At 38.1% G+C, this 12,284-nt stretch overlaps 1 protein-coding gene across 4 annotated transcripts in view; it reads right to left on the bottom strand.

Annotated features, from left to right (window-relative positions):
- The window catches only part of ATXN2 (ataxin 2), a gene marked incomplete at its 3' end in the record, with an annotated part of 62,067 nt that overhangs the window by 18,147 nt on the left and 31,636 nt on the right, over positions 1–12,284 (bottom strand). For 2 of the 4 annotated variants that reach the window (XM_084254308.1, XM_084254310.1), the window contains 7 exons: positions 11,076–11,273; positions 10,298–10,405; positions 9,969–10,039; positions 5,877–6,181; positions 4,812–4,875; positions 3,444–3,596; positions 3,029–3,089 (listed from right to left, as the gene is read on the bottom strand). In XM_084254308.1, coding sequence (XP_084110434.1) covers positions 3,029–3,089; positions 3,444–3,596; positions 4,812–4,875; positions 5,877–6,181; positions 9,969–10,039; positions 10,298–10,405; positions 11,076–11,273 — 960 coding nt within the window. Of the gene's footprint in view, positions 1–3,022; positions 3,090–3,443; positions 3,597–4,811; positions 4,876–5,876; positions 6,182–9,968; positions 10,040–10,297; positions 10,406–11,075; positions 11,274–12,284 lie in introns of all 4 variants that reach the window. The other 2 variants (XM_084254309.1, XM_084254307.1) reach the window with 1 other exon arrangement.

Here is a 12,284-nt window from a genome sequence, read left to right on the forward strand (position 1 = left end):
GAGGAGGGTCCCACATGGCACGCAGACCTCTCCTGCCGCCCGCTGCTCCCCTCAGCAGTGTACTTCAGTCCTTCTGCCTGCTCTGCTCCCCGCTCTGGTGAATTGTCTCACACTCCCGCGCTTCTGACTGTACCCAGTGCTTGTATAAGTCAATCAATCAATCAATCTTGTATAAATAAATAAATAAATCTTAAAAAAAAAAAAAAAACCAAAGCACAGTGAGTATGTACAATATATATACTAAAAAAACCTTGCATTCATCATATTAAAAAATTTAAGAGGGAGAAGAAAGTTACATCCTTTAAAAAATTAACAATTCCACTGGACAATACTGGAAATAATACAAGCACAACTCCTTCCTTACTCTGCAAATTGGCACACCAGTTTTAATCACTTGAATTTAAGTATTTATCTACCTTTCCTATAAAAACTATTTCGTGATAACCATATATCCTTAGATGAAAAAAAAAAAAATTCCCTTCCATAATGCTTCTAGCCAATAAATGAAGTAATGCTAGGAATTCAGAAATTGCCATTTTCAAATCCCTAATTGCAGTGGTTTTCAAAGTATGGTCCAGGACCATCACCTGGTGACTGGCTTATTGCACTAGAAATGTAAATTCTAAACTATGCCCCAAACCCACTACACTGGAAACCCTAGGGATAGTTTGTGTTTATCACAAACTTCCCAAGTAATTCTGATGCACACTAAAAATTAAGCCTCATAGCCCTGAAGAAATGTTAAGCATCAATCATTAATGAATTAGATAAAAGATACAGAAAACTTAACTGGAAAGGGAAGGATCGGGTATCACTGATCCCTTAATGAATGTTACCACATTACCAGAACTGAGTATGACCAGATATTACATGCCTCCTGACAGATCCAATATAAAGCTCTCAAAACATTAGGTATTATTGTTCCCACCCCAAAGTTAAACCTGAATATAATCAATGATATCATAAAAAGTAAAGAAAAAATTCTAAAATATGAGACAGGGCCTCCCTGGTGGTGCAATGGGTTTCTTAACACTATGAAGCTATCCACAGCCACTGCAGCTCAAGTTCACCCCAGGCCAGGGAGCTGACCCACATGGCACCGCAGACCTCTCATGCCTCGCCCACTCCTTCCCTTAGCAGTGTTATTTCAGTCAGTTTGCCTGTTCTGTTTCCCACTCTGTCTCTTGTGAATCCTCTCACCCCCACCCCACACTTCTGGCCTACACCCCAGCTCTAATATGCATAAATAAATAAATCTTTAAAAAAAATAAAATAAAAGACATATTAGTTTCACAATAAGCTAACAGTGGGAAGAAAAAGGCAGAGGAATTATAAAGACATACAGTAAATGCAATAATGTGCAGATCTTATTTTGATCCATATTCAAAACAAACCAACTGTGAAAACAGTCTTGATTCAGATTTATCTGATTCCAGTAATTGTTAGATGATAAAAAGGAATAGCTGCTTATTTTATAAACAGTGATAATAACACTCTGGTTACCTAAGAAAATTCCCTATACTTTTAAAAGACAGAAAGTATGTAGGAGTGAAACGGCATGATGTGTGGGATTTGTCTTAAATACTTAACAAAGAAACAAAGCACATATGGCAAAAGCCTGATAAGCATCTAATAATTTCCATTTTAGCATGTGTTTACAGCTGACACTCTTTGCTATGCTTATTCTACCTCATTTCTCCTCTATTAAAATGAGGCTGCCTCTTGAAGCTAAAGCGCATCTCTCACATCAGTGAGCTACGCTGTGGCATTTGCTTTCACTGAAATAATTTTTCATACCTTAATGTTAAAACATTTAATGATCCCTGTTTTAAGGAATCATTAATTCCAGTAATACATAAACATACTAAAATTAACCTCATTCAAATGAATCTAAAAGCAACTTCCTTGATTTTTTTTCAAGCCCGCAACTAAAATTAATCCTACAACTCGCTAACTTTAAATTAACTAGAGTTCTTACAATAGGTTCTAGTGTTCTAAGGCAAAAATAAAGAATACTTTAAAGCAAATAAAACCATTAAGAGTTTTAATTATTAACATCCACAATATAATGATTACTTTAAACAGAGGAAAGCTTACTAAGTCCAGAAGTGAAAATTTTATGCCAAAGTGATAAATTACTGGGCATTGAGAAATGTCATTTTTATATAAATCATTCTACTTTCTATTGCTTTTCAACAAGATGACAGCAAATTGTTCTCAATTACCTGGATGGCAAAAGGGAAACCTTTTTCTCATTTTTCAACATTAGATGATTTTCAATTAAAGTAAATATGTTTTTTCTATGAAGGTTGTTTAACCACACAATCATAAAATTCTAGATTATGTAACATTCTCATTTTAAAGATGAAGAAACATTCCTCTAGTAAGATCTTAAAGGTTTCTGAAGTGAGTTAAGCGCTGCTTAAAAATAAACTCAGGAGTTAGAGGGAAAAATGTAAGTCAGCATAAAATAAGAGGGTCAACAATCTGGTAAATTAATTTAACACCAAACTTTTCAAATTTAACACCAAAACTTCAGAACTCAATTATCCTTTCTTAAGAGGATCCTGACCAATCAAAACTGATGACCATTTCTCCCATAAAAATGCATGTAAATACCTTATGCAAGTCAACGAACAGGGCCTTCCTCGTGGCGCAAGGGTTGGACGCAACCTATGAAGCTATCTGCAGCCACTGAAGCACAAGTTCAAATCCTGGCCAGGGAGCTACCAACATGGCGCAGCAGACCTCTCCTAACTCCCCTCAGCAGTGTGTTTTAGTAGATCCGCCTGTAGCAGTGTTTCAGTAGATCTGTCTCTGGTGAATCTTCTCACACAACCCACCTCTGGCCTGTACCCCAGTTCTTGTATGCATAAAATAAATACTTCTTAAAAAAAAAAAGTCAACAAACAACCTCATCAAAAGTCAAAACTGAACCAAAAGTATATCTTCATTATCAACTGAGTTACTTAACTCATGCAGCATGCAGACTACAAGCAAACACAGGCAGGATTATTCTCACCTTTACCTGCTCTATAAGTCTTGGCTTGATTCACTGGCATAGGCGTCATAGGTATAGGGTATAAAGGCTTGAGGGAATTAAAAAAAAAAAAATTAGACTTTCAAGGTAATAATACATTCTACAACTCTTAGACGTGTATTGATAGAGCGCTAGCTGAGGTTTCCCGATTCTCTGAGTCATTAAAAAAATAAAATCACACCACAACTAAAAGGACAACCTAGGGAAATCTAAACAACCTTTCTCACCAGAAAATATTCTCAGATTTAGGTCCACATACTAATAATACCCCACAGCAGTACTGCCTTCCCTTTTCAAATACTTCTCTTATACTACCACTGCCTGAAGTATCTGCACATATGTAGTGGATCTGGTGTTAAATACAAGTAATTGAAGATAAATGACATTAAATTCTATGACTTACTTGCACGCCTGGGCTCACTGGGACTGGATACATCATATTTGGTGCAAAACAAACAGGTTGAGTATAAACTGGAGTTGGCTGCTGATGACCCACCATGGATGGGCTAGGTTGTGCTTGAGGACGAGGTGAAGTTGGGGTGGTAGAAGGCTTTGGCTACAAAAACAAAATCAAAATCAACTATCTTACAGTAAAAAGCTAACCATTATAATTTGGAGACTTATTTCCCCATTTTTCTAAAATTCATTTTTAATTTTTCCTTAATCCCTTTTAATGGAAAAAAAAAACCTTTAATGTGTTTCAGATAAAAAAAATACTTTGATAAAAACTTAAAGTAAAATTTTGCCATTAAGTCAACAATACTATTTCAAAATATCAACAGTAATGATTTTTTTTTTAATTTTATTTATTTATTTATTCAAGCACTGGGTACAGTCAGAAGCGTGGGAGGGCAAGAGAATTCACCAGAGCCAGAGCGGGGAGCAGAACAGGCAGAAGGACCGAAATACACTGCTGAGGGGAGCAGCGTGCGGCAGGAGAGGTCCGCGCGCCATGTGGGACCCTCCTCCGGTGGCCGGGGAGCAGCCGGGGATCGAACCGGCACCGCAGAGGCTACGGGTGGCTTCGCAACCCAGTGCTCAACCGCTGCGCCACCGGGGAGGCCCCAACAGTAATGATTTTTAAGGAGATGAAGTTTAAATGTGGAATATGGGGAAGCCAAATAAAGGGATCATATAAAACTAAACTTAAATTTATAAAAAAAAAAAAAAACAGAAAATAACAAATATAAAAATAAATAAATAAATAAAATAAAGGAAAGTGAGAATGTCAAAAAAAAAAAAAAAACTAAACTTAAAAAATAATCCTTGAAAGCTGACTACAGAACCAGTGAGTTCAGCGGAGAAGGGAGTGTGGAAAGGGTGAGAATAAAGTAGGGAGACAGCACAATGGACTGTGGTGCTTTGGTAGTGGGTGCACTACAGTGACATCACCTGAAGGGGGATCCTATACCTCAAAAACACAAACAACAATGTAAGCCAACACTTGGAAAAAAAAAAAAAAAGAAAAACACCTAAAAAATAATCCTATTGTCTTACAAATTCAGTGGAGTAACAAGAGACCAGACAGTCAACCAACCAACCCCCTTCAAAGGTTGGCCCCAGATCTCTCTCTCTCACTGACTAAGAAATCTTTTCAATAGCTCAAAAATATTTTAAATAACCATAGTTAAAAAAAAAAAAGAGGACCCATACTTAAGCCAACAGTTGCTTTAGCATACTGTAACTAAATTTAGATGATAGGTAGGGGAAAAGAATATTTACCAATACCTAGATTTAATATTTAGAAATTAGATTTTAGAAAAAAACTTACCTGAGAAAAGGACCTAGGGTTAAATTCCTTTGCATTGGGATTCAACGTTGATTTCCTCACTTGCCTGAAACAAAGAAAAAAAGGTCAATGATATCTGCATATAACTTATGTTTCTTTAAAGTTCTAGAGAATGAAATACCTTCAAAAACAATTGCTGCTACTTTCAAATACCTGACACTGGCAAACATTCAAGATCATTTAACAAGTCTCATTAGAAGATTATTAATACTCTTCATAAAAACACACGCATATTTTTCACTCCTTAATCTGATAAAGACTGTTCAAAAAAGGACATATGTTCTCAAAAAGTGTAATATACACAAAAGCTTATCTCATAGTCAATCAGCAGATATTTAAAATGAAAAGACAAGCAGCTCCTTAAAGGTAATCCTTCCAAAAGAATGCACCAATTCTCTAGCATGCAGGAATTTCTAATGTGATAGTGTTTTCTATTAAACATACCTTGGAAAAACCCTAATAAAAATTTTTAAGTTGATCAAGAATAAGCATTCCTCAATTTATCTGGGTTGTTTGAAAGCCAAAGTAGTGGTTAGGTCAGGTTCTAAGATGAGCCCACAAAATCCTTTTAACTGATAATAAACTAATGTGCAGAATTAAATCTATCTTAATAAATGTAACCATTAACTAACATAGTGTTTCTGATGGAAACACATTGAATTCCAAGTAGTGACAGACACTTCTCTCTTCCTGGCTGTGGCATATCTTCGTCTTGGCACCACAGCCAGGAGATGGACCCCAGGGATATCGGATCCAAGAACCAGTAACTTCTAACTCTTGTGCATTTTCAGGAAAAAAAAAAAAAACCCTCATAATTTATACCTAGAGTATAAATGTCATGGGGTGCAAAAATGGGGGAGATGGGGAAAAGACTATCAGGTACGAGATCTAATTTACTTAAGCTGTCATTTGTCTAGAGTAGTTAAGTTACGGACTGCTTTTAAGTTAAAAGCAGTCTAAAAGTCCAGATACCTGATTCTTGAGCTGGAAGGCCCTCAACATCATAAAAATAAGTAAGAGTATTTGCTACATTTCAGCTTTACTCACTCAGCTGCATCTTTCTTCTCCTCTCTGTCATCTTTTTCTTGTTTACATCCTGGACTGGAAGTTTGAACCCCCTGGGATGTGACTTCAGGTCCCCTCTTGTGCTCCGAGTTACTGAGGATTGAAGGGGAAATGCTGGGGCTGTTCGGCTTGCTGCTTCCACTGGTGCAGTTGCTGCTGCTATTTTCAATGAAAGAATCCTTAACATTTGGTTCGATTTTGTCTTTGATCAAATCTCTTGATTTTTCTCCTTCTCTATTTTTGTTTAGCAGTTGATCCATAGAGTCAGAAGTAGAACTTGGCTGTAACTAAATAAAAGAAATAATTATATTTAAATATTTTAAATAACTCTAACAATCAATTTTCTGCATATTTGTAAACATGAAATAGTAGAATAAGGCTTTTTCCATACCTTAAAAGCAATGTTCTTATCATAAAGCAACAGTAACAGATTGTCTATACAACCCAATCATAGTCATCTAAGCACTCAAATGTCCCAATGTCAAAAGCTGAATCTTTACTGAGTGCTCACCATGGGCCAGAAATTGAACCTGCTGGGTATGGAAAATATGAAGTAGTTGCTATGCTCCCTAAGTTTACCATCTGATATCAGACCATGGAAAGATAAAAGATGGGCCCTATCATGAAACAAAAAAGCACTAGTAGACAGAGCAAGGATGAGCATATATGTCCAAGTCAAGAAATGACAAGAGGAAGGAAACCTTAAAGTTACATTGAGGACTCTAGCTTTTAAATCCTCAGGATAAAATCCATACATACATATGTATATATGTGTACACACACACACACACACATATTCTCAGGATAATGAGACATCACTGGAGACTACTGAGTTAACTTTCATGTACAATATTAGATAATGGCTCACTTTTTCCAGCACCACTTACTATAGAGCCCACCCTTTCCCCATTGTACATTCTTGGCTGCTTTGTCATATATTGAACATTTTTGTGTGAGTTAATTTACAGGCTCTGTATTCTGCTCCCATGATCTAGGTATTTTTATGCCACTATCATACTGTTTTTATTACCATACTTTGTAATTATGATAGGGACTGCATCGAATCTGCACATTGCTTTGGGTAGTATGGACATTTTACGGGAAAACTGGGATTCTTATGTGACTCAGCATAGACAATAAGAAAATGTCGATCACCAGTGCAATTTTGGGTCATCTCTCTTGGTTACCGGAAGTTAATATTTTCTTAAGTATATATATTTTTTGAAGCACTATATATGCCAGGCACTATGTTAAACATTTTATAGGCAGTGATCTCATTTAATTCTCAAAAGAATACTATTAAGTAAATAGTTACTTAACAGCAACATTTTTTTTAATATTTATTTATTTATTTATACAAGCACTGGGTACAGTCAGAAGCACGGGAGGGTGAAAGAATTCACCAGAGCCAGAGTGGGGAGCAGAGAAGGCAGAAGGACCGAAGTACACTGCTGAGGGGAGCAGCGGGCGGCAGGAGAGGTCTGCGCGCCATGTGGGACCCTCCTCCGGTGGCCGGGGAGCAGCCGGGGATCGAACCGGCGCCACAGAGGCTGCAGGCAGCTTCATAACCCAGCACTCAACCGCTGCACCACCGGGGAAGCCCAACAGCAACATTATTAAGACAAATATTCTACAATTATCTCACTTTGGCTTGGGAAAATAACACACTTCAATTATACAGAAAATGTATGTTACAGGGGCAAGGTTTAAACCCAGATTATTTGCCCATAAAAAGGAATGAAGAATTGATGCTCCATCATGGATGAATCTTGAAAAACTTATGCTAAGAGAAAAAAGTCAGTCACAAAAGGTCACAAATTATATGATGGTTCCTTTCATATGAAATATCCAGGTAGGCAAATTCAGATAGACAAAAAACAGATTAGCAGCTGTTTAGGAAGGGATGGTGAAAGCAAATGAGGAATGACTCTTACAGGGTATGAGGTTTCTTTCTCGCTCTTTTTTTTTTTTTTAAAGATTTATTTATTTATTTATACAAGCACTGGGTACAGTCAGAAGCACGGGAGGGTGACAGAATTCACCAGAGCCAAAGCAGGGAACAGAGCAGGCAGACTGACGAAATACACTGCTGAGGGGAGCAGCAGGCAGCAGCAGAGATCTGCGTGTCATGTGGGACCCTCGCTGGCAGCCGGGGATCGAACAGGCGCTGCAGAGGCTGCAGGCAGCTTCGCAGCCCAGCGCTCAACCGCTGCACTACCAGGGGAGGCCCAGAGTATAAGGTTTCTTTTGGGGGTGAAGAAAATGTCCTAAAATACATTGTAATAGTGGCACGCCTGTGTATATGTGAAAACCCACTTCTTTACACTTTAAGTGATTCAATATTATCAGCAAAACTTAAAAAAATTGTTGTAAGCATCAAAGTAAAAATTTAATGCAAGTGTCCTGCAAATGACTAACTACAAAAATGTTGAGGAAATAAAAGCAAATGGGCAAAAATACCTACAGAATGGTACATCATTTATATCAAACTGAGTATTATATAAAATAGCAATTTTTTTAGAAATCTTTTTTTTTTAAAGATTTATTTATGCATGCAAAGAAGAACTGGGGTGTAGGCCAGAGGTGTAGTGGGAAGGGGGTAAGAAGATTCACCAGAGACTGAGTCAGGAGCAGAGCAGGCAGATCTACTGAAATACACTGCTGAGGGGAGCAGCAGGCGAGTCAGGATAGGTCTGCTGTGCCATGTGTGGGTCAGCTCCCTGGCCGGGGATAGCAAAGAAATTTAATCCCTACACTATCAGGGAGGCCAAGAGATCTATTCTTATACACTGAAAGAAGTGCACAGGAAGAAACACTTCCCACCCAAAGGGAAGAGAAAGATATAGCTGAGGAGGACATATTTAGGGAGGACTCCAACTGTGTTGCTGTGTTTCAAGTGTTAAGTTGGGTATTGGACATTCTGGCACTCAGTCATTACTCTTTGTGACACTGGATGTGTAAACTTAGTTTTAAAAAATTTTAATTCACAATTCTTTTTTTTTTTAGAGGCAGGTTTTTATTTATTTATTTGTTTGTTTGTTTTTTGTTTTATACATGCACTGGGTACAGTCAGAAGCGCGGGAGGGTGAGAGAATTCACCAGAGCCAGAGCAGGGAGCAGAGCAGGCAGAAGGACCGAAGTACACTGCTGAGAGGAGCAGCGGGCTGCAGGAGAGGTCTGCACGCCATGTGGGACCCTCCTCCGGTGGCCGGGGAGCAGCCGGGGATCGAACCGGCGCCGCAGAGGCCGCGGGCAGCTTCGCAACCCAGCGCTCTACCGCTGCGCCACTGGGGAGGCCCAAATTCACAATTCTTAATAGTATTAAAGCTGAAAGGATAAATATGCTTAAGTATAAAATATGCAGTATTTTGAATAATGCCAATAAATGAAGAACTAAACTATTAGCAAAACAAACTTATTGATGTTTAGGAAGCCAGAACACAGGCTGGGAAAAAATGCTGCCTTTTGACTTTGATTCATTCAAATTCATCTTTTAAACCAGCCATTTCTTCAAAGGCTTATAGGGCCCCCCCCCCCCATTTAAGAAGCTAAATTTTAGAATCATTAGTTGAGCTGGTCTCAAAATATACCTTGATTTATACAGTATATTAAACATTGTACAAAAGAAAGAGAGTCATTCAGGAGAAAATCAGTATACGCAGCAAGTATTAAGACAGAGAAATGACATTTACAGAACAATACATTCATGTACAGAGTGTTAATCCATAACTACATCTTAGAACACCAGGTACCAATGTATCTTCTACTTACTACATCAGATAATTAATGCATTGGCCTTCCTCTATTGCCCATTATAGTAATCAAATGAATATCAAATAGTAACTTATGTTATAATAACTTCAAATCTCAGAATCACATTCTCTTCATTGATATATGTATTACTCTTATCAACCCTCATGAATTTAGTTACCCCACCGTAGGAAAAGACAACATTAGCTTTCTATGCACATGGTTCATTATTTCTCTGCATATATGCATTTTTGTAAATGAATGATATAAATTCCTAGGATCTAATTTTTTTAATTCTAATTCATTAGTCAATACAACACTTACCCTAAAATCATTCTTAAATTTCTTTAAATCATCAATCTGTTTTCTATGTTCAGAAACAATCGGTGATATACCTGTAAAATTAAAAACTGTTAGATACAGATTTATTTCTAATCTTTAACCTAAGACTTTTAGGATGGAATCTCAGAAGTGAAATTAAGATCTATTATGGAAATAAAATTTCAATTAATTACAGATTTTGATATTTGTCAAATTATTCATTTAATACGCACAGTACTAAGAAAAAGTGTTGGCCAAATATACTTTGTACTGGGCATGAGATTTGAAATACTCTTTCCTATTTCCACAGTTAAAGACTTGCAAGTTCTAACCTTTATTTTCAGTTTTTGAGAAGCTAGGAGATGACTCATTTGCCTTCATGTTTTCTTTATTGCCTGCAGGAGAGTTCTGTCTCTGATCTTGAAGTCTGGAATCCTTAGCTAGAAAATAATTTTTTATAAAAAATTTAATGTTAGAAGGTGGAAAAGTAAAAGGGGAAATTATTCAACAACTTTGATTTTCTATGTTCATGGAAAAACATTTCCATTAAAGAGAGGTTCTTCTCCTTTGCAGATATATGCAACACCAATTTTATTTATATTAATATTACTACCCAGGAACATTAACCATCTGAATGAGAAATTCAAGACAATGTAAATGAAATTAGTATTAAATAGCTACATTTATGTAAAATTTTATTTTATTTATTTATTTGGGGGGGCATTTATTTTTTATTTATACAATAGCTGGGGGTACAGGCCAGAGGCACTGGAGGGTGAGAGGATTCACCAGAGACAGAGCGGGGAGCAGAACAGGCAGACGGACCGAAAGCACTGCTGAGGGGAGCAGCAGGCACGACAAGAGGTCTGCCATGGGAATTGAACCCGCATGTGGGAATCTGGTCAGCCAGGAATCGAACCCGAGCTACAGAAGCTGAGGACAGCTTCAAAGCAAGGCATTCAACCCGCTGCGCCACCTGGGAGGTCCATTTATGTCAAATTTTAAACATGCACTCAAATACAAACCGATGAATAAAAACAACACAGTATTTCCATATAATGTTAAACTTCACAAACAGCATTATGAATCTGGAAACCCTTTCTTACATACCCTCAATAGATGGGGTAACAGCTCTGTTGGATGCAGGACTGGCAGGTGTAGGAGATGCAGCTGGGACAGGCATGGCAACAGCTTCAGTTGGAATAATACCAGCTTGGGGAGAAGCAAGAACTGGCCCACTAGGAGAATTTCCAATACTGTTCTGTCTGGGCGACCTGGGTCTGTGAGTTTTAGGGGATAATCTCGGAACTAGGAAGAAAGAGAAAAGTTATCCCTTACATTGTCAGCTCAAATGTCACTTCCTCAAAGAGGCTTCTCTGAAGAACTAAGTAAAATCACAATTACTCTTTAGCCCATGACCCTGTTTTCTTTTCCTTTTTCTTTAAAGATTTATTTTATTTATTTATGCATACAAGAGCTGGGGTATAGGCCAGAGGTCTAGGTGAGAGGATTCACCAGAGACATAGTGAGGAGCAGAAAAGGTGGATCTACTGAAACACACTGCTGAGGGGAGCAGTGGGCAAAACAGGAGAGGTCTTTTGAGCCATGCCTGCTGATAGCTTCATAGTGCAGAGACTTAACCCCTTGTGCCACCAGGAGGCCCCGCTGTTTTCTTTTCTAAAGCCTTAGAAATAATAGTGGTGATTACGAATATAAATATCCGAAGAATGACAGCAATTACTAATACCTACAATTCCACGTAGGTTTTCTTCCTAACTAAATGATTAATTATAAAAAGCAGTACAGCTGACTTTGTAAACACAAGTTTGGCCTGCAAAGTGAACTTATACTCAGATTCTTTTTTTTCCCCCTGTCAGAGGGTTTTGCATACAGATTCAACCAACCAGGGAAATCAGATAATTGAGGCCATGGATGTGGAACCCATGCTTGTTGAGAACCAACTACAAGTCAATTTCTGACTGTGTGCTGTTGGTTGGGGTGGGGGGTGGAGGGGAGAGTTTGTTGTACTCTTAACTACTCCACTCCCTACACTGTTCAGGGGTCAACTGTATTTTATTTTTTTATTTCTTTTTTTAAAAGATTTATTTATTTATTTATACAAGCACTGGGTACAGCCAGAAGCATGGGAAGGTGAAAGAATTCACCAGAGCCAGAGTGGGAACAGAACAGGCAGACCGACGAAATACACTGCTGAGGGAAGCAGCGGGCGCGGCAGGAGGTCTGTCGCGCCATGTGGGACCCTCGCTGGCGGCTGTGGATCGAACCGGGGCTGCAGAGGCTGCAGGCAGCTTCTCAGCC

Source organism: Talpa europaea (genome assembly GCF_964194135.1).
Source record: "Talpa europaea genome assembly, chromosome: 14".
Classification (NCBI taxonomy): domain Eukaryota; kingdom Metazoa; phylum Chordata; class Mammalia; order Eulipotyphla; family Talpidae; genus Talpa; species Talpa europaea.